Below are 23,393 nucleotides of genomic sequence, written 5' to 3'. Positions count from 1 at the left end.
TTTTATATATACTATATTTATTTTGCAATGCAATTTAATCTGCAATGATTTATAAATAATATTTATAGAAATATAGAATACAGGGACATATATTAGAAATAGATTAAATGTATAACAAAATAATTTATATAATTAAAATATTTTTTATATAATAATATTTCCCCACACATGTATCGGAGACATCAAATACCGACTTGATGGAATGGAGCAAATGTTCAGGCCAGAATCAAGCAAAGCAACTCAAACTCAATTGGCTGTGTAGTGTCTTTTCTTTTATAATAAATTCAACAGTACAATATAATATAATAAAAAAAAAACCAGATGCCACGTTTATTGCCTGAGGCAAGTAAGATCATGGTTAGAGGGCTCAACAGCCTGTGAGATGGTATGTGGAGCATCATTACCTATTGGCGTGCCAACTCCATAGCCCTTAGAGTCGATCAGACCTCCAACCTGGGTGAGGTTGCAGTTTCTCTGTGTGATGTACTCTATGCTGGTGGACTCCATGAGGAGGGCATAGTCAGTGGTCAGGACTCTTGTAATCCCTTCCTTGTTGTTCTTCACCAGGGCTGTGTTCTTCCTGCTGCTCATGAACGCCCACATCTTCTCATACGTTGAGATTTTTGATTTCTGAAAGAGTTTCAAAGAGTTCATTTAGCCTTCAAAAAGCACTAAAGACACATTAAAATCATGAGTCACGCCACCTGGATCCATATTGCTTTTCATTCTACAAAGTTCTTTTCTTTGGATCTTGTTCTTTTAATCAGTTGGTATAGGCTTTTCAAGTCTGATAAGTTCGCCCTGATCTCTCATTAGGCCGAGTCAAAAGGGGCCAAGTTGTAAAATGTTGTCGCTGAGTGTGTCAGAGGACAGCAGGGGGGCAGCTGTGTGCTAAATCTCTCACATCTGATTCGATTTGTCTTGGTTCTCCACAGGCCTGTATTTTTCCAGATACACGCGGATGTAATCATACTCTACAATCTCGGTGGATAAAGCCCTCACCAGCCTCTGTACACACTTCTGTGCTTTATCTGTGTAACTCGTTTGTCTTTCTCTCTCTCTCTCTCTCTCTCTCTCTCTCTAAATGATGAATGGTGCATGTGTGGATCCTACTACATAAAATAGATCACTGGATTATTGGAATTACTGGAATTTTAGATGGCTGGATTGGTGGAGGTAAATAGAGTTCAGCAGGATTCAGGCGGATTTGCGAACGTGTACGCTTGAGGTATTAGCAAGGACTCTGTGATGTCTTGTACTGCATGTATAGTATTTAGTGCAAAAAACTGCATCCAATATTTATCTTGGATATTATATTATTATATTTCATTTCATTTATTACATTCGATTGTACATGCTCATTTTTTACTTTTATATCACATCTGCCGTAATTCAAAGCTTACGTAAAGTTCATTTTTAAAAACACTAATCATTTAATAACTGTTAAATGTAATATTTTCAAAATGAATATCCATTTTCATATTGTACATTACTTTGACGTGCCAAAATGTACTTGTAGTACATTTATTTGTGGTAAGATTAACTAACACTTCTAATGCACTCAGCAAGGATGCATTAAATTGATCAAAACTGATAGTAAAGACACTTATGTTAAAAAAGAATAATTTAAAAAATCATTAAAAATTGTACCAAAGTTTCAAGGGATGTTCCGATCAGGATTTTTGCAGCCAATAGCAACTACCGATTTCTTGTCATCATGATTGGCCGATACCGATCCCGAACATTCAAGCTTTATATAAGTAATATGTAAGCTCTCTGATGACTGCCACTGTTAACTCCTTACATCCTGAAGGCATTTTTAATGATTATATTTCAAAGCAATCAAAATAAAATAAAAATTTAATTGAGAAATAAAAAAGTCTATTCTTTTTTATTTAATATTTTGTTTCCTTGTAAGGTTTGTTTTTAAAATATGGAATTTTTTTTGGCTGTAATGCTCAGTCAGTTGCAAAATAGTAAAACCAACATGCAAAAGAATCGTGATAAAATCGTGAATCGTTATTTTTCTGAAAAAAATGGTGATATATTATTTTTGCCATATCGCCCACCCCTACCCACCATACGCAAGATCCAGTTTCCATTGGATGAATTTTCAAATGACGTTGAAAAACACTGCCTCATGATGGCGACACATAACACACACACACATAAGGTGCCAGAGAAACAAGCACGCAACCATCTTTAGAATTTTTAGTTTGAACTTCTATTTTTTGCGGTATATTTCTATGGCATCGCTGTCGAAGAGTAATAAGCTGGTGAAGTGGATTTAATTATTGTAGAGTTAACTAAAGTTATCATAAGCATTGTAATGTTTGAAACAGATGTCATAACAAATGTCAGTAGGCCGTGAAGATTTTAAAACAAGCGGTTTGTTCATAAATCCGTAAAATCTTACCTTCATGCTGTGAAAATACAAATACGCTGAAAAGGAGTGGGGCCACATAAGGTCTATAGCTTTAGCCAAGCAGCATGTAATGTCACTCCGTGAATATTTTCTCAAGATCTATGCACTATGTTATGTTGTGTGTGGGCTAGATTGAATCGAGACAATCTGCTCTAAATAAACAGGTGCAATTTACTATGGTTTACTAATGTTTCTCAAAGTTACAAAGCAGAAAGTCGGCACAGAAGCCTTTTTACGGTTTTACGTCATCAAATTGCGATAATTCCGTTGAATATGATTATCGGCCGATAACGATCTGCGGCCGATCGATCGGAGCATCCCTATAGTCCCAATAGTTCCCACAAAAATATTATCCAGCACAACTTTTTCGATTTTGATAAGAAATGTTTCTTGAGCTCCAAATCAGCATAATAGAATGATTTCTGAAGGATCATGTGTCACTGAAGACTGGAGTAACAATGCTGAAAATTCAGCTTTGCCGTCACTGGAATAAATTCGATTTGAAAAAAAAAAATATTCAAATAGAAAACAGTTATTTCACAATATTACTGTTTTCACTGCATTTTTAATCAAATAAATGCATCCATATGAAATCATTTATTTGGACAAAACACCATAAAACTGTTATCGTTGAGAATGCAAATAGAATTTTCGTCAAATTCCATTTAGCACAAATTTTGCTTTGTGTTTGCATTGCTGCCTGATTAGCATAATTTATTTTGTGAATGGCACTAAAACAATGCAGACATCCTGTGCAAATAAGCGGCACAATTATCTAGTGCAATTTATTCATGGAATTCCCCTCTCAGTATGAAATATTCTGGTTAACACAACTCAAAACTGTGTGTGACTCTGCATCCGTTTTATTAGTTTGTGTCTTATCATGAGACAGACACACAGGATTGATCTCCTTTTTTTTACTTCCTATCAGAAATCCAATAAACTTACTCCTAAAAGCTCCAGCTCCTTCTGTGCAGGCAGCTTCTTGTAAAATTGATAATTTTCTGAGTGTTTGGATTGTGGCTGGCTGTTCCTTCTGTATTTCAGTAGCTTTTATGTGAGCGGTGTGTTAAGGCACATCGATCCTGCGTGCAAGATGAGAACATGTTACCTTAAAGAAAGTCATTGTGGAGCCATCTCTCACTGCACCATATTCAATTCTAGTCTGCTTGGCTAAATCGTCAGCTGAATCGATTGGGGAGTCCATTCTCTCCACTGTGAGGAAAGCAGCCAGGTTGGCCGTGTATGAAGATATGATGATTAAAGTGAAGAACCACCAAATCCCTCCCACAATTCTGGTGGATAGAGCTTTAGGCATCAGCTCAGATCCTGAAATAAACAAAAGCTTAGCAAAACACTGGCCACAAAAAGTACTTGGACACTTAAGCCATGCTGGACTTTTTTTTGAATGTCATTGCAATAGATAACAAAATTCATAACAAAGTGACATTTAAACAAAGACAGCTTTACAAGCAAATGACATTTAACAAAAAAAGTTTGGTTGGTTTTCAATTAAATAACATTAGATGCAATTTTCAAATGTGATGAACACATTTGACACATGTAGTCACTCTGCTAGAAACAGATTCTTACATCCACTATTCATTTTTATCTTTGTTTACATGCATGTTATTGCCAAATATTGGATTCAATCTTTTAATCAACTTATTTTCTTTTAAATAGGACAGGTTTTGTACTTCATTTTGAAACTGATTGATCTTAGGCCTCATTGATCTGAGCTTCTGCATCTCCGTTTTATTTTTTAAGTGAATAAGCTTGAGTGAAAGAGATGCTGCCTCCCTCTGAATCTTTATCTGTTGAACAGTATTACATTACAAAAGTGGTTTACACACCATTTCATCAACTATTTTGCAATATTTGTTTTGTATTACTTTTGTACTGTTAAAGAGTTTTCATTCTGATATTTTAAGACACTGTCTCCTCTGAGAAAACAACCCTGACACACAAGCAAGCATACACACATCCTCAAACAATCCCACACACAAGGGACTGAAAGTCACCCAGGACCCCATGAGCAGCGTGAAGCTCGCTGTGACAACCTAAATGGGTTTATTTTTTTATATCAAAGGCTCATATTACGTTTGTTCTCATCACACTGACTTTTAACCTTCAGCTTAATGAGAAATCTAATGTGTGTTATTCTAACTGAGGGTTTTCATTATGGCTGGCTAGATGACTCAGGGCTTTGATCACTAGAAAATGAAACCATCATAAGAACTGTACTTTATACTAACAGAATACTCTTTTTTTTTTTATGAATCTGTCCTTATAAGCAGTCACCACTCTGATAAACTAGGTGTGCTGTCAATATATATTAATCAGTTAATAGGAAGTTCTACTCCCATATATGTTCATTTTGTAATTAGAAAGACAGACCAGTGAGTCAAAGTCTGATGTATGAAACTGAAGACGCAGTGATTGTCTTTCATGCATGGATGCCCAGTTGAGATAGCTGGAAGTTGGAACGACAGCACAAATTGTGCATTTGTATGTCTTGCGTCATGTAGAACACAACTTTAAAATTGCCAGCTAAATTATTACCTTTGATCCAAGCAATATATCTAACAACAGTGATTACCAACCAAAGCAGTCGGCAAAAAAGTAGTACTTTAAAGTAGTCAGCCATGAGTAAAGAGTGGATAATGGTTATATATAGTGTTTATTATTTTTGAATGGTTCTATTAGCATTAGTGTAGCTAACTGAAAAGACAATCCCAAAGAAAAAAAACAGTTTAACCCAATTTAGTGTGTTTAAGATGGTCAGGCTAATTAGGGGCCAAGCACCGAAGGTGCGGAGGCACCTATTGTATCTGTTCCATTTCTTCTTATTATTATTCTTCCGCCATGGGAGTCTATGGCAGCCCATAGAACCGATTGCGGGAAAGTTGTTTTGGTTTGACATTCTGATAGAGGACAGTCCCAACATTAAATACACCAATTTTGGTGTTTCTAAGTCATTCCCTCTAGCGCCACCACCTGTCCAAAGTTTCACTTTTATTTTGCTAATAACTTTTGAACCGTAAGGCCAATCAACAAAATTCTTTTTTTCTCTGATTCCTGAGCTCATGCCAATTCGATTGTACCCTATGACGTCATTTCCGTCATAACAATATGGCCGCCATTTTGAATCATTCGAAAAAGCTACTTTTTCGAACTCGTCCTAGACGGTTTGTCCGATTTGCACGAAAATTGAACCAGATCATCTTCAGGTAGTGCTGACAAAAAGTTATGGAATTCAAATTGATTCGTCAAACCGTTTTCGATAAACGCACGAATAAATTTTACGTAGCGCTAGCAAAAACAGTCGTAAGGCTGTATCTCCGCAACGGTTTATCGTATTCAGACCAAACTTGGTACATGTACTCACAAGCATGACCTGAGGCAACATGCTGTGTTTCGGCACAGCGCCACCTACTGGTCCGGAGATATGAAAAATGGCTATTTTTGCTTATAACTTCTGAACAGTTTGTCCAAAAATCATAAAATTGGTCTTGTTAGATTCAGAGCAACATGCCGAGTTGACTGATATCCAATTTGACCATATCGGCCATTTTGACTGTCGGCCATTTTGAATTTTGTGCTAAAATGCTGTATTTTAAGAACGCATGAACGGATTGTTACGAAACTTGGTATGGGTCATCAGCACAATGTCCTGAATTAGCGTGAGAAGTTTCGAAACAGCGCCACCTAGTGGTGAATTTTTTTTTTCCAAATGCTTATAACTTTGGGTGTGGCCGACTTATTTTCACAAGACTCATCTAATTAGACTCCTGAATTGTTGCCGAGTCCTACGATACCAAACATGCTAGGTTTCGCCTTACGGTTTGTGTAGCGTTGTGATTTAGCGCTTAAAAAACATTTGGCTATATCTTCGAAACCGCTAGTCCGATCGAGACGAAACCACCGTCAAAAGTTTGAAAACATAGGTCGATAGCTATACGTTAATGCCCAAATGCGAAAATATTGATGTTTAGGGGTAGTAAATTCCAATCAAAGTCATGTGTCAGTCATTTTTTACGTGTTTCTTCATATAAATGTCTATAACTCTGAAGCTAATTGAGATATTTTCACCAAAATCGACACACATATGTATGGGCTCACTCTGAGGACACATAAAAAAAATAGTGGGACTGAGCCTCTTGGTGGCGATATAACAGAACAAAACATGAAATTCCCATTGACTTCAATACAGTTTTGTGAATTAAAATGCTATAGTAAACAAATGCATTGGTGTAATATTACGAAACTCAGAATGTGCCATCAGCACCATCCCCTGAAGGTACCCAAAATATTTCGAGAGCGCCACCTAGTGATCAAATGTTATGACAAAATTTCCAAAAAGGCTAATAAATTTTGAATAAATCTGGCTTTTGAAATGCCACTGGTCTTAATAGATTCCTTCGGTCAAGCCGAGAACATAGATACCAAGTTTTCCTTATTTGGCCAAACTTCCTGTCCGCCATCTTGATTTTCAGTCAAAACCTACTTTTTCGAACTCCTCCTAGAACGTTTGTCCGATTTTCACCAAAATCGAATCGTATCATCTCCAGACCGTGCCGACTAAAAGTTATGGATTTCGTGTCGATTGACGAAACCGTTTTCGTATAGCGCAGCAGCAAAGTTGAGGCATGATGCTAATAGCACTATTCAGGCTTTATCTCTGCAATGCCTCAACATATTGACACCAAACTTTGTATGTGTCATTGTCACTTCACTCTGACCACATCACATCAGTTTTGTAACTGCGCCACCTATTGGTCGAAAGTGATAATGCATTAAATCATATTTTTATTGACTGTTTCTATGATTTTTCAGCCATTTCGTCTAAAATCCTCTTTAAATGTCTTTAATTACTCATTGTTGCAGTTGGTCTGACACTTTCAGACATGTTGGTATGTCTTGTCGTCTGTTTGTGCTTGGCCCCGGTAATGGCTGCTTGCAGCTATATTTTGTTTTGGTTTTAGTTGGGCTAGTCAGCTAGTCTGGCTAGCTAAATTGGATAAAAACCAGCAGCAAAAACTATTTAAGGGTTCTTTAATGTTTTTTTTTTAACAGGGCTAATGCATGCTCTTGGCCTTTCAGTAATGATCATGCTAATAAATCCTTTTGAAAGATACCAAACACTTTTACATTAGCCACCTGGGGAACAACAGCTCATTGACAGACACCATGAGGTGTGTTTGTTCCTTTGGAAAAGCTGTGCTGCAAATCTCAGATAATTAGCATGGCTAAATGCTAACTACTGACCTATGTCTTACTCTTAAATGGCATGAGGAGGACACAACTGTCAATCATAGCCCTGATATTATAACAATGTAAGACAAGACTATTGTGATGGATTTTTAATAGATAAGATAGTAAACTATCTTTTAAACTAAACCATGTTTCTAACATCTAAACCTTACTTCCCCTTTTAGGTCTAACATTCTGTTCTTTGTCTATTTGTGTTATGGAAAATTCTCAAGTGCTGACCATGACAAAATCAAAAAATATACTGTCTGTATTATGTCATGATATATTGAGTAATCAACTGAGCTCTTAACCATTTACAGTGTTTTTTGATGATTCAAGATATTTTTGCTTATGCCAGTAACAGAGGGTAAAAAGGTGGGGGCTTGCTTTCACCAATTCAACCGATCATACTGATAGAAGGTGACGTGAGTTAAGTCATGAGTTAGTGACGATGATCTAATTTGTTGTGTTTGTCCTAAAAAACCTGATGTATTCTTCTTTTTGAGTGGGATTCTCTCTGAAATTTGTCTGAGATCCTCTGGCCGTGCTTCTTCTAGGGGGAGATTCTCTGAGAACTGCTCGGGAATCTCTCCCGGCCGTGATTAAAGCGTTTAAAGGTCATTTGCTGAAGTCTGTCTGTTATTATTGCTGCGCAGCAAGTTAGATAGGGGAGCAAGTTAGTTAAGGGAACAAGTTGGGGTAAGGAACTCGAAGCCAGTTGTCGACAGTAGACGCAAGAGCTAGAGTATAAAGATTATTGGGTGTCGATTGTAGACGCCCCAGATATATTTATTAAGTGTCAACTGTAGACGCTTGGGTGTCGACTGGAGACGCCCCATGTCAATTTATTTATTAAGTGTCGACTGTAGATGCTTGGATGTCGATTGGAGACGCCCCAGGTAATTAGGTTCCAGGTACGTGGTTAGGTTTAGGGAAAAATCTACCACACTATCAATCTATTTACTGAAGAAAATAAAGAGGAAAATCATCTGGACAGCTGATGAAAACCCAAACAATAAAAACATCTTAAAATATTGTTCTGTCAACATAAGGACAAAAACTACTTTTTGTAATTTCATGTTCTCACTGTTTTTCTACCGTTGGCTAATTGGTAAAACCCTGCATGCTTTAATAGATGAGATAAATAAAGATGACAAGGTTATTTCAGTAACCTCATGTAGGAGGTTTAGCTGTGGTAGGTAATAATGTGAACGCATATGCACAACACACAAACATCCACACAAGATGAATACCAACTAAATCAGCCCAATTAACACTGTGTGTGGGTTTCAAAAAGCTTGTTGATCCTATTAAAGAGGGCATGTAGTAAATAATTATCACTTTTTTGATCATAACCAAAGCTTTTTTTTTTGTACCAACAAATCTAATCTAGTTTTACATGACCATTTCCCACTATCTCTCTATCCCTTAGAAAGGAATTAGAATGAACCTGGTATTTGCTGATTAAGACTATGTCTATTTTCTATGTAAACACCCTAATTCTATATCAGCATTAGTTATTTATCAAATAAATTTTTTAGATATTCCTATTATTATTAATAGAAATAAAAGGACTTGTTTATATCCATCAGTTGTTGATTGGATTTAGAGATGTAGGTGTTGCGCTTAAAACTGCGAGTTAGCAGTCAATTGTAAGAAAGAGGCTGGGTTTAAGAGGTATAAATAAGTCCAGCATACGTCATCAGAGAGATATTTCTAAAGATATTGTGATCGAAAAAAAAAAGAAAAAAAAAGTATGTGGATGAATTGTTCACAATAAGATTAATAACATGCATTGACAAAATAGAAAGGGCCAATTTTCATTTCATGCTGACTTTAGCATTTTTCTCACATAGTATAAATATGACCTGCTTTGACCATAATGGAATCACCTAAAATCCACCAGTGACATGAAATGCAACTGCACTCCACTTTTCTGTAAATTTTCATCTTCATGGCTGAATGGCCCCTCTGATGTAAATAAGATTGATCAAATATTGCAGAAGAAATCTCTCTGTAACGTGAGGTCAGACTATGCTGCATAATGATTTGTCTGGTTCTCCTGTGCTCATTAAAGTCGCTCTTGGAGTTTTACACTTTTCTGCACACCTGACAGGTCATCCATTTTGTTTCATGCCTTCTGTAGCGGAACCTACAGACCTCTTCTCACTAGCATCTATTACACCAGAGGAAACCAAGCTAAAAGTTTGCAAGTCAGAACAAAAATCAATTAAATTACTGGTTGTGACTTATAACTGTGCCAGAGGTGTGTTTTCATCTTCATACCACTACAATTTCCTACTGTATGAATGTCATTGAAGGAAATCTCAAACGAAAAAAACAAAAACAATGCTAAACAATGCAGAAATGTTGCAGTGTTGTGTGTAACATACCTTGACGCATTAGAGCTGCGACACCAAACCATAAACTATTCAACAGTGTGAAGTTGTTCTGAACCACTTCAGATGAGGGGTTGCAGGGGTGAGGGTTATACCATTCGTACGGTGTGAACCTGTCGAGAATCAAAGAAAACACAGAAGAATGAGTATTAATACTGTGTTTGAGAGGCTGCAAGTTTGTCAAGAACAGCTAAAAATGTTTTCTTCTTGCCAACAGGCTATCAATAACTGCTGGGAACGAAGGTTAATAAACATCTCATTTTATGGGAAAACTTTTCAGTGTTCTAATCTGTCCAGTTAGCAAAACAAAACTTCTGTGCTTCCTTATGAACATTTTAATTTAATTCATGTAAAAATGTACAAAAATTATAATTTATAGGCTGTCAATTTAATATTTAAATTTAGTGTGATTAATTATAAAACACAATAATTAATTAATGTATTAATTATTACAATTATAAGATTCGTTATTAAAAATATAAAACTAAATAATTCCATAAAGTGCCTTTTGTCAACATGTTGTTGTAATGCTTATTCATTGCTTTTGTTTTCCACGATTAATTAATCGCCACATCGTATAATGTATACAATTTTTAATCAACCTGACTATTTGACTAAACAAATAAAAAGTACGGTAGCAGTTAGACATTCACTTTTACAGTGCTGGAAACCAGAAAAGGAAACAACTGGGAGACATTTCAGTTTGACAGACATTATGATTACACAAGAACATCTGAAAGACACATCCTCCCTTTTACCACTCATAAATTGGGTCATTTATAAAACTCCCATGGTGAATCAATGCCTGATCAGAACATGTCACAAGACTCATTAGTCATGCCTCACGGTGTGTAGACGCTCACTCTATAGACTGCTGTTTGTCTGCTATCAAAGCTGCCAAATTTCAAGATCACAGTTTAAAAGGCCTCCAGCAGACAACAAATGGGTCACCCAGTGCACATGAACCACACTAACACCGAGACCCCACCAGATGTCCATTAACAGAGTCTGACTGGACGGCGTTTTTATTGACCATTTGCATTTTAATTGAAGCAATCAATCATCTGGCTCTGATGAGGTAGCATAGCTCTCTTGATATTCTTTTTAGGTAGATGTAGACAATTGCCCGGGGCTAAGGATTATGAACTGGGTTTCAATACAGACGCAACCTTGCGCTCACTCATACAAAATACAAAACATTACCGACTGAAAAAGTGGATCTGGACAAACATGACTGAAATTTTTACATCATTAATCTACTGTATAATCCGACAGCAATATAATAAAGTCTGGGCGCTGTGTTTATTACTTATTGATCTGTTTCAAGATCAAATCAGCATTTTGATTCTGGCATCTCACAAGCGCAATGATATATCATGAGAAAAATACAATGCTTTAAATGCACTCCCACAAAGAAACGTGATATCTGTTTTACATTTTAAATCAGACTGAAGTCGAGAGTGAAAAAACATCTTGAAAGCTTCAAAGAGAGATGTACGATGTTCCCTTCAGCTGCAGATAACAGCAATAGTATTCAAATGACAGCCTGATAATAATCTCCTCATGTTATGTCAAACTATAAAACATCTGAAAGACATTTTTGAACAATTGGGTCAGTGTTCCTAGATCTGAAACTCAATCTGCACATTTGTTTTGCTATATTTCCAAGATGCAGAAGTGATGTTTGTGTTAAACCGAGACCTTCATCCATACCTGGCTATCACAAAAAGCACGCAGCTCACTCCAAGACAGGCCAGCAGGACGTACATCCAGATATCCGGGGTGAGGGGGTTGAGGAAGGAGAACACCCCTGGATTGGTGCCATTTGGTTTTCGGTACAATATGCTGATGCCCAAGGTCATGAAGGGTTTGGAGAAGTCGATAACTTTCTCCCTGACATAAGTGATGGTCAGCGGAGCCACAGCCAGGTCAGCTATCTGGTTATGGGGACAAGAAGAGGTTTACAAGGCGATGGGAACTTGTACTGCTGGAAAAAAATGCAGATCGATGCAGTTAATATTAGAGTTCAATCACTAAGATAAAAACAAGTGACGCCTGCGGAGATGGATCCCACAACAGGGCTTTGATGAAAAATGACTGGCTGTTTGAAGCTTCCTGTTGTTTTATGAAGTTTATTTAAACTTAAGATGTGCAAAAAGGCTCTTTTGTAGATTGTCAGACTTTGTACTTCTTTCATACTGACAAATAAATGAGTTATGAAGACACTGGGGGTTGGCAAAGTATTAAGAAAAAATACTGATATAAAACAGCCAGATGAAAGCACAAATGCCCTTTTCCTTGGGAAAAAAACTGAATGATTTTATTTCTCATTAAAGTAGTAGTTTTAATGAACCTGCACCTTGATGTTTTGTATACACAATTGTAGTCTTCCTATCAAAACTTCTGGACAACTTACACTTGCTGTGAATAAACATAATTCTCAGCTCTGCTAAATTGCCTGAGATGAGTCAAGTTACAAAAACATCCATTACAAGCTGAAATATCTTGGTTAATCAGTTGTCAAAGACAGTCTGGTTTTAGTCTCTAAATAGTGTGATATAAACTGAAATATGATGAGGTGAAAAGGCAGAAGATCATATACAAAGACTGCATTTGGATGATATGATAAAAAAATACCCTTTGTGGGAGATCACTCACATGGTCGATTAGTTCCCTAACCATGCCGTTCCATTCGCCTTTGTCATTCTGAGCTCCATATTTGCCATCAGAAACCAGCTTGACCTCATAGGTGAATCCCAGGATGTTGGAGAGCTCCTTTAGCAGATCTAGACAGTAGCCTTCAAAGCGATCGTTCCCAAATAGCACCCTGTCAGACTTCTTATACATAACGTAGGGGTTTTCCTGTTCACAAGATAAATTCACATGTAGGTCAGATGTCACAGAGGCAAAGTTAGCTGAGTTGAGATGAACTGCTCAAAATTTGTCATTTTGCAAAGTGTGCAGTCTAATTTTTGGAGTGTTTGAGTGAATTTATAGCTGTAATGGCTGTCAAAAATAAAATAAATGGAAAATATATATTAGTATATATTTCTTTTTTCATTTGGTGGGCCAGTGAAACTAATCACAGGCAAATACAAATCTGACCAACTAAAAGATAATTGTGATCTCTGAATAGAATTTTTAACATAACGTGGAATTATAACTTGTTTTAAAACTGATTGGATTCTTACCAGGATTGTGGTGACGATAAGCGTTCTGTTAGCCAGAGAGTCTGTGATGTTTTTACTCTCTTTTACCTCAGTCAGGTTGAGGCCTGTATAAGAGTTCCACACTCCAATCTAACAATACAGTATAGAAATGACAAGGCATGAAGCACATGAGTCTCTGTTTCTGAGCACATGAGATAACAGTGAAAGAAGGACAGACTTTATCACTGCAGACTCATTAAATAGGTCAGGAAAAGGAAAAAACTAAATGAAAGAAAATAAAATAAAAATCTAGTCCTAAATCACTGAATCCATTTGACTGTAAAACACTCTTTCCCTGCTCAATAAAATCCAGTAAAAGCCTTCCCTATTTAATGCATGCACTACAAATTATGAATGATTTAGAATCTCTCTTTTTTACCTTAAACCAATAATATAATCATTCCCAATATTTCTTTCCAAGTGATTTTTTACAGAGTTACACATCTGTCCAATAAAATAGAAGCTCATAAATACACCATCTTAAGTGCATCACTTTTTACTTTTGGTAGCCATGTTGAATTAATGTTGTCATAAATAAAGAACACAACATATAAAGATGGAGGTATGAGAAAGGGTAAAAAAGAAGTATGAGAAAGGGGTCGATGGTTATCAGACATGTTGATTTGGATGCAATATCACACCATAAATGCTATAAATGTCTTGGAAAGTTCTGTGCACTGTAACATGTATGTTCTGTGTTCCCCCCTTCATTATGTTTCCTTTTGGTTTAGTCCTGTGACCTAGTTTTCCCCAGTCTGTTTGATTAGTCATTTCATTCACCTGTTCCTTGTCATTAACTCATCAGCTCCCTTTGTTGCCCATGCATTTATACCCTGTGTTCTCCCTCAGTCTTCGTCTGTCCTCGTTAATGTTATGTTGTGTTTAAGTGAGTGTCTCCTGAGTTTTTATATTAAATACTGCTATTCCTCTTCATCATGCTTTTCACTATACCACGTACTGTAACATGGACTGTATCAGAAGGTTAAATAGTTCTCTTGAAATAAAAGTTTGAGCCTTTAGTAATCTACTACTTGATAAACAAATATATATATATATATATATATATATATATACACTGTATGTGTGTATGTATCTATGCATACATAGAGAGCTCTAGAATATTCAGTATCATTTTCAAGATGAGGAAAAGTAGGTTTATACTACTGCTTTATTTCCCCAGGTCAATGAAGCAGAAAAAAGTTCTTTCCAACGTTTCAACAATTGATGAAGCTTTTCTGTTATCTCCACTGCTATTCCGGTTAATGGACTTCAAATATGAATATGAAATATGAACACAACAAGCATAAGAAGACTGAAAATGTGTAAAGATGTGAAGATATCAGTTTTGAGGCGTCACAGCTTCTATAAAAAATATATATTTTTAAATGGAACTATTTTGATAATATATAATCAGAAAGTACATTAATGGGAGGTGTTTTTTTTTTTTTTTCTCCTAGGAAAACATTACAATTTATATCAAATGTAAAGATTTTATATAACTGTTATTGTTATTATTGTTGTTATTTTAATTAATTTATTTATTTTATATTTGTATTGTTTGTTTGTAGAGATCATTTGATATACAACTAATTAAAATAATATTGTGGTTATGATTATTTTAAATGTATTACTCCTGAGTTTGATATGAATACTGCCTTCGATGCTGCTAGATAGCTAGCTAGATAGATAGATAGATATAGACAGATGGACAGACAGACAGATATCTTATGTTACAAAAGAAGGTATTACCCGATCACCTGACAGCATAGCTCTTATTTAGACTAGAAAATACGTTACAGGAATCAAATTATCCTTGATGAGATAAAATGTTTCAGAAAGCAACAAGAATTTATTATCTAATAAATAATGTGTAATAAAATCAGCCCATCTAATTCTAAGGATCAGAGAGATAGTATAAGTGGCTTGAAAATCTAAATTAAACCAATTTGACTAACAATATACAAGATCTTAAAAAAAAAAAATAAGAAGAGAAAAGTATGACATGACTCCTTTAAAACAGGATGTCAGCAGTAAAAGATTTTAAACCGCTTGATGGAGGGCTTGCCTTTCTCTGTTCAACAAACCCTTTGTTAACACAAGCCTAATCTAGTCCATGTTTATGTATGGCACTTGTCACACAGCTCATATGAGTCTGAAATGAGCGACTTATTCAAATGAACTTTGAAAGTAGATTACAGCTGCTCTCTAAATATCTGCCTGTGGATTCATGCACATTTTTCTGCGCGCCTGAGCAGGCTTTTATGGAGATGCGTTACTTACTGAGGCGCGAAGCATTGTGGAAAAAAAGTGCGTATTTTACAGTGCTGGATATTGAGGACGGTGATTTAACTGTCATAACTAAAACTGGCAGACATTATTCATCTCAGCAAGACATTCTGGCTGAAGTGACTGGCAGCGATCTCTTTCGATAAGGAAGTGAAGGGATTTCTGCAGGGAGAGGGAAGCTGATGAAAGGGCACTTGGTTTACTGAAGGAAAGGAAATCCAAGCTCTCCACAGGTCTCAATCACAAACTCATGGAATGAAACCAAGACTGGAACAAACCTTTGTCCATAATTTAGTAGGTCGTGATGCACCATCAGCCACTCGCTTTTAGAAAGAATTGAAGAGTTGTGTAATCAGCATTTGAGCAACCAGGTCAAAACAAATGATCTGGCTTATAAATATGTCTGCTTTCAAAACAACATCTTCAGTTTAATTTAATCCATACACGAAATACATTAAGACACTTGGCTCAAGGTTTCCATTCACTCTGCTGATAGCAGCAGTCTCTCTTCAGGGTCCAGCTGAGCTGACTCACCTTCGCCGTGCCGTCCTCCTTGAGGCTGATGAGGTCTAAGTTGAACTCTTTCCGCAGACCATCAGTCTTGTTAAGGACTATTCGTCCAGTCAAACCATCCCACTGGGCCTGAGGCACAAAAACAGTATACAATGAGAATGATGCACAACATTGTTTTTACTCCTGTGTTTTTCAATCATAGCCGTAATGGAATATTATGCAGCCTCAGGGAATGTGCGTCTGTAAACCCCCCAAAAAAACCAAGAGCATTTTGCTGGTCAATTAAATTTTAGTTGAATGGACTATTGTGCAGAGTCTGAACAGAAACACTTGGATCATGTGCTTCAGGTTTGCCTAAATGATGAATAAAACAGTACATTACTGTAAAAAAAGCAGCACTTGCTCTGATATGTAGTAAAACAGCAATATTTAAATGTAGCATAAGTAATTCATTCATTCATTAACCATTTCAGCTGTATCCGACTCTTCTATTGGCAGAGCCGGACAGTAACGGAGTACATTTACTTGAGTACAGTACTTAAGTACAATTTTGAGGGATCTGTACTTTACTCGAGTATCATTTTTGGGGAGTACTCATGACTTTACTCAAGTACATTTGAGAGGCAAATATTGTACTCTTTACTCCGCTACATTTCTATCCATAACCATGAGTACCCGTTACTTCAAAAAAAAAAAAAAAAAAAATGAAAAATGAAAAATCTCGGAAACCCTCAATTTGTTGTTTCCCTCTCAAATGTGATTGGATTGTGCAGGCGCCACTGATGGGGACAGCCTATCAGCAATCACCTTCAGCTTTCCGCCAAAGTCAACTCCATGGTCAGATTTAGATAAGAGACGAAACCATGGACGAAGCAATGGATGAAGACGCAGCAGGTCCATCCCGGGAATGTGCCAACCCGTGGCCCCACCTCACCAGACTATTTCAATTTTCTGAACAAGTTAATGATAGTTTTCGCTTCAGGTGTTTGCTGTGTTTACCAATGTAAGCACTGTGGCAGTAGTAATGCAATATTTAGATAATGTACTCTTGTACTCTTGATACTCAAGTACTTTTAAAAACAAGTACTTCAGTACTTTTACTTAAGTAGACATCTGACTGTAGTACTTTTACTTGTACTTGAGTAACATTTAGCAAGGGGTATCTGTACTTTTACTCAAGTAATGAAGCTGTGTACTCTGTCCGCCTCTGTCTATTGGACATCTCTCGCAATATGCAATGATTTTTCCAGGTTGCCAAGTCTTTCCTCAACCCTCCCCATTACATGGCTTGGGACTCACACACATTCAATATCTACGGACAATTCAGCGACTCCAATTAACCTATACTGCATGTTTTTGGATTGTGGGGGAAACAGGAGCACCCGGAGGAAACCCACGCTGACACAGAGAGAACATGCAAAGTCCAAATAGAAAGGGGAAGAACCGGGGACCTCCTATACCCACTGAGCCGCAACATACAGCATTTCAAGCCAAGTAACTGTCAGTATGTTAGATTTCATTGTTTTCATTCATGTGCCTGTTTCTTGTGTTTCTTTTCTGTTTAGTCTTGTTAATCCCCTTGTTAGTTTCCTTGGTTACTGATTAATTACACCTGTGCCTTATTTAGTTCCCTTTTTTGCTTCTGTGTATATATACTTCCTGTTTTGTTCAGTTCACTGTCGGTTATCATCTTTACTTTAAGTGTGTTTAAGCTAGTTTTCCAGTGTATTGTCCTGTGCTCTCCTGCATTCTGGTTTGTACTTCCTCAAGCATGTTGACTAGAACACACCAAGATCGTGACAGTAACAATGCCTTCCTTTGTAATTTTTAGATTTATGGTCACAATTTTATTTATAATAAATCAAATCATACACTACCATTCAAATGTCTGCTGTCTGTAAGATTATTTTGACTGTTTTTGAAATAAGTCTTTTTATGCTCACCATTTATTTATCAAAAATACAATAAAAACTTTACCATTGAAAAATATGATTTAAAATGCTGTTTTCAGTTGTTCTACATTAAAAGACCAGCATTTACTTTAAATGTTTTGTAACATATTATACATTGCTTTACCTGAATAAAAGTATTCATTTAAAAAGTTTATATTAAATATTTAAAACAAATACTTTTGAACAAAATTTCATAAATCTGCAATATTAAATTGAGTATTAAAGTGTGGATGATTTAAAACATGCAAGTGTACAGTAGATTTTACACTTACGTTTTGTGTATCTTAGAGGTTAAAAGTTTATAAAAATGTGTATTTTTCATACTAACTTTCTTACGGCAAGATTACCCATTTTTAATAATCTTAAAATGTTTTAGTGTTTGAGGATGTTTTGTATTGATTTTAGCAAGTGTTACAGAGCTTTTTCATTTACTGTTACATTTTATCACAGGCCACCACAACAGTTATGGTCATTACGAATGGAAGATCAAACTTATACTTTTAGTTTAATGGCATAGTTCTCGATTAAGTTTAAAAATATATTTTTTTTAAATATTTTTTATTTTTAATACATTTAATTCACACATAAGCTGTTTGAGGCAAAATTTCAAATCTTTAGGTTAATTTTTCTGAATAAATGACAAGTGCCCTTCCTTACACTACACATGGTCAGGCCTGACTGCATTTTTTCCCAAAAAGCAAGAACATCAAGCTAGTGTACCGTCATTTCATTTCCCCTAGCTTTGTTGTGCAAAAAAAAATGAGAGAAAGCAATCCCAGAATTCAATCAGCTGAGGCAACTAAGGAAGAGTAATAGCCCTGCTCAAGCTCTTTGATAAGTGGGTGGGATATCAGGAAAAAACACTTCTATTATCAAGGTTGCTGTGTTTCTCAGAGCACATCTCAAAACAAGAGGCTGGCCTTCAACATGTCACCAGACTTGTTCAGGGGGATACAGCTTACTATTCCGCAGGACACCTGGAGACTTGATGCTGACCTCGATGTGAACCACTTCCACCATTGCAGGGAACTGTAATAGAGCCAATGGAGACAAGGGGTGCACTGCATTCTAATTCTGAAAGTGATTCCAATTATATAGTTTCTTTGTGCCATTATTGTTATAGTTGTGGTGTGGACTATTCTTTTATATTTAGAACGAATTTGGAACTATAACTTTATCGGTATCGTTTACTGTCTTTATGTGCCTTTACTGTCATGTTCACTGAACTGCAGTGGTGGTTATAACAATGGTCGACTGACTAGTCAAATTAAATGTCTCTACTTTCTAGGGTGAGAAAGAAAGAATGCCAGTAGGTATTTTAAGTCATTTTCAAACCTGGAAATAAAACAAGGTTTTTGAGACATTTAAAACAAAGGAATGAAAAAAATGTCATGAGAAATATTTCAGATTCTGCACTGTTTCTAGGCCACTAACCAAACAAATGAGCAAGTTTGTCACTTTGGAATAAACCAAATACTAAGAAATTCTGAAATAAAAAATTCACAATATTTATTTATTGATTTAGTCAAATTGTTCTGTTGATAATAAGATTTTTTTATCAACAGAACAATTTGATTAAAGTGTGAACAATCAGTGCTTGTATTCCAAAGAAGAAGAAAAAAATGGAAAGACCAGGAATGTGCATATCTTATAAACTTACTTTAATCTGTGTAACTTTAAAGTGTAACTCGAAAAATCTCTAACATGTACTGTATAATTTGATAATGACAACACTAACTTTCCTTATTGGTTTTGAGAAGCAGAGGGTGGTGACCCTAATAGGACCATAAACATTTTTGGTGCCGAAAATAACATAATGATACTTATTTTTCACTTCAACCCTACAATTTGGCCCCAAGCAGGGATAAATACTGTGAAAACCTCCCCTAAATGTGTCACCAGAGCTGTGGGTCTTATATTGTAGTGCCGTTTCGTCAGAATGGCTTTGCCAAGTCCTATGCAGTGTAATATAATCAAAGCCCCTTAAATGGAGTGTACTTTTTTTTTTTTTTTTTTGCTACAGTACAGGAGCTACACAATTTAAATTTATATGGCACGTAATACTTTCTGTTAGTTATTTCCTCATAAAATGCAGCTCATAAGCAAAACCGCACTGTTCTGCATCTCCTGCTCAATGGGTCAACATAAACAAATACTACATTTAAAGCTGTTCAGCCTTCTGTCACAGTTGATTCGTTGCACCAAAATTCCCATTACAGTACTTAAGTGAGTGAAAATGACTTAAATGGACAGGGCAAGCAAGAAAAAGAATAAATGAAATGAAGAGGGTTTTTATTTGTCCTGGCAATCTATTAAAAGCCCTCCAGCATGGCTGCTTCTGCTGTTAAAGTGAAGAATTTAAACGGCTACAGCACATACGCAATTCACAGAGTGATGTGTTTTTGTATCCTACAACATTTTGAATATTAAGAATTTTCTAGCAGTGTCTGTAGAGAGGCCTCTTACAACAGTGTTTTATGGCTTTAGTGGTGCTGTGATACAGAGTTTATGGGTCGTTAAAATATAGCATCTGGACTCATTAGCAGTTCGTCATGGTGTTGGCATGAACAGAAAAATAACTCTACAACTCAAAACAACCCTAATTAGACACTTACACACACTTAAAGCCAAAGTGCATCATTTTTCAGATGCTCAATACTTTCTCCATTCCCAGTTGAACATGTGGAAATTACTATACGTAAGCCATTTAAAGGTTCATTTCCCTCAAAAGTGTAAACACTGTAGCTCTGTGGAGCAACACTGGCTCACCAAACGGCAAGAGTTTGGGGGTGGAGCTACCTGTTTTTTGATCAACAAAAGATGGCGAAAAAAGTACCGGAAACCCATTCCTTTTCTCCTGTGGCCGCTGTCCTGCAAAGTATATTCCCAACTTACCTCAACACACTTGCTTGGAAGTTTCTAGTATGCCTAGTAAGACCTTGATTCGCTGGTTCAGGTGTGTTTAATTGGGGTTGGAGCTAAACTCTGCAGGACAGTGGCCCTCGAGGAGCAGGAATGGACCTGCCTGCCATAGGGGAATTGATTTTTAACAATAACTTATAAACCATTAAAGAACTACTATAAGCTACGAGGTTGTTAATAGATGGTATTTGCTTCTGTATAGCCATCAGCCCACATTATTTCAATTATTTTTGAAACAATAATTATCAGCAGTGGAATTCCTGGTGATTACCCATGATTCTCCAAAGGAATCTCCAGCAATCAGAGAATCGCTCTGCGAAAGACGCAATAGAGTCAGTTTCCCTACGCTCTCAAACTACTTTATACAGTAGTTTATACAATACACACAAAATATTGTTTCTATATACAATCACCTTCTTTAAATCAATACTTTTATCCTTCTCTTATTTTTTACTTTGAAATAATTTGTTTTTAATTTCCCTCAATAACACCATTAAGTACACAGTCTTGTACTTTTGTCTTTTTGTAAGTTTTTGCTTAAAATGCTTATAATGTTGTGATTCACCTCGTAGCTGGTTGGTTTCGTTTATGGCTTATAACTCTTAAACAAAGACTTCCCTATGGGAAAAATTTATAGAAAAAATACTTCTGTAACTAGGCTGCTGAAATAGTGGGCAGCACTGTTGCACTCTATAGGACAGAACTGACACACTTCAACCTGTAGCATGAGTTTAAGTAGTGTGGAGCTACCTGTTTTTCTGGAAGACGAAGGAAATGTTCCAGAAGCCTGTTTGAGAACAGCCATTATGTTTCCAATTTCATTTGGTGACACTAATGGTGCAGAAATTACACACTTCAGCTTTAAAAATGTAAACCACATTTCCATCACCGAAACCACACGTCTTCAAAAACCCTCTAAAGACATGTCAACCAACCAAATGTCAGCAAATCCAAATGTACGAAATGAATAACAGGCAGTGTGATTTCCTCATGAAACATGAAAACATCTTTAAAGGAACACGCCGACCTATTTAGGATTTTAGCATATTCACCGTATCCCCCAGAGTTAGTCCATTCATTCCCTTTTCATCTCCGTGCGTGCCGTAACTCTGTCTGACGCACCCACCGCTAGCCTAGCTTAGCACAAAGAATGGAGGTAAATGGCTCCAGCTAGCATACTGCTCCCAATAAGTGACAAAATAAATTACATGTTGTGATTTGTATAGTCACAGAGTGTACAAATAATAAGGTCACATGAGACACAGCCGTCTTCTAACCGTATACATACTGGGAACTATATTCTCAGAAGGCGAAGCACTGCTACTTCTGCGGAGTGATTTACTCCAACTCTCTGCTCCTCACCATGGGCTTCTCAGGTGCTGCGAGCAAATCACTCCGCCCAAGTAGCAGTGCTTCGCCTTCTGAGAATATAGTTCTCAGTATGTATATGGTTAGAAGATGGCTGTGTCTCATGTGACCATGTTATTTGTACACGCAGTGACAATACAAATCACAACATGTAAATAGGAAAATGTTGCCATTATTTTGTCACTTATAGATGCTAGATGGAGCCGTTTACCTCCAGTCTTTGTGCTAAGCTAGGCAAGCGGTGGGTGCGTCAGACAGAGTTACGGCACGCACGGAGATGAAAAGGGTATGTATGGACTTATCTAACTCTGGGGGATACGGTGAACAAGCTAAAGTCCCAAAAAGTCGGCGTGTTCCTTTAAGTTCTGTACTTTTTCTTTTTCTGGCATTGCCGCTCTGTGAATAAGGTGCAAACTGAGTACCGAGGGTTTCTAGTACAAACCGACACGGCAGACTCAAACAGGGAAACAAATTCACTCTCTGTACCGCTTATCATTGCTGGGCCGCAATGTGCTTCCCTAATGCAATGTGGCACTACTCATTTTTAAAAACACCCAAAAAACACCTTCCATTTCTAAAGCCAGGAACACTCTGACTGCCGAGTCACTATGCAAGTGGAATTGAAAGCATATCTAAAAATGATACTGAAAGGCCTATTCCGAACAAGCTTTCGTTCCCCTGGACAGCCATTCTGAGCTATCACAGGCATCGCTTTTTGAGTTCTCAGAGTGGATGGACACACACCCCACACTCAGACATGAAGGAGAAGTGTTATGACCCGTCGGTTCAAAGGCGGTGAGAGCATCCAGCAATGATCTGGGACTTTAAAAAAAGATCAAAACGCAAAAGTACTAGTATCCATTTTCAGGCACCTCTGCCCTGAAAACATGTTTTTCATTTACAAATAAATTTTTATGTAACCTACGGGTCAAAAATCGAAGGAAAAGTTGTTTAAAGTCTAAAAGAGTACAAAAAGACTGTCTGATAAATATTCCACCATTAAGCAGTATTCACACATTCAGTGATCATACAGTAATCTACCAAATTAACTCCTTTTCAACATGAG

At 36.7% G+C, this 23,393-nt stretch overlaps 1 protein-coding gene across 9 annotated transcripts in view; it reads right to left on the bottom strand.

The window, feature by feature from the left end:
* Positions 1-23,393, bottom strand: part of grik1a (glutamate receptor, ionotropic, kainate 1a) — a 55,084-nt gene that overhangs the window by 6,000 nt on the left and 25,691 nt on the right. For 5 of the 9 annotated variants that reach the window (XM_084400814.1, XM_084400812.1, XM_084400816.1 and 2 more), the window contains exons 8-14: positions 16,107-16,214; positions 13,269-13,376; positions 12,736-12,939; positions 11,791-12,014; positions 10,072-10,190; positions 3,537-3,754; positions 405-630 (exon numbers count right to left, since the gene is read on the bottom strand). In XM_084400814.1, the coding sequence (XP_084256940.1) occupies positions 405-630; positions 3,537-3,754; positions 10,072-10,190; positions 11,791-12,014; positions 12,736-12,939; positions 13,269-13,376; positions 16,107-16,214 (1,207 nt within the window). Of the gene's footprint in view, positions 1-404; positions 631-3,536; positions 3,755-10,071; positions 10,191-11,790; positions 12,015-12,735; positions 12,940-13,268; positions 13,377-15,850; positions 15,896-16,106; positions 16,215-23,393 lie in introns of all 9 variants that reach the window. The other 4 variants (XM_084400818.1, XM_084400817.1, XM_084400813.1 and 1 more) reach the window with 1 other exon arrangement.

This window comes from Rutilus rutilus, assembly GCF_951802725.1.
Source record: "Rutilus rutilus genome assembly, chromosome: 25".
NCBI lineage: Eukaryota > Metazoa > Chordata > Actinopteri > Cypriniformes > Leuciscidae > Rutilus > Rutilus rutilus.
This window is presented reverse-complemented; position numbering and strand designations above follow the sequence as displayed.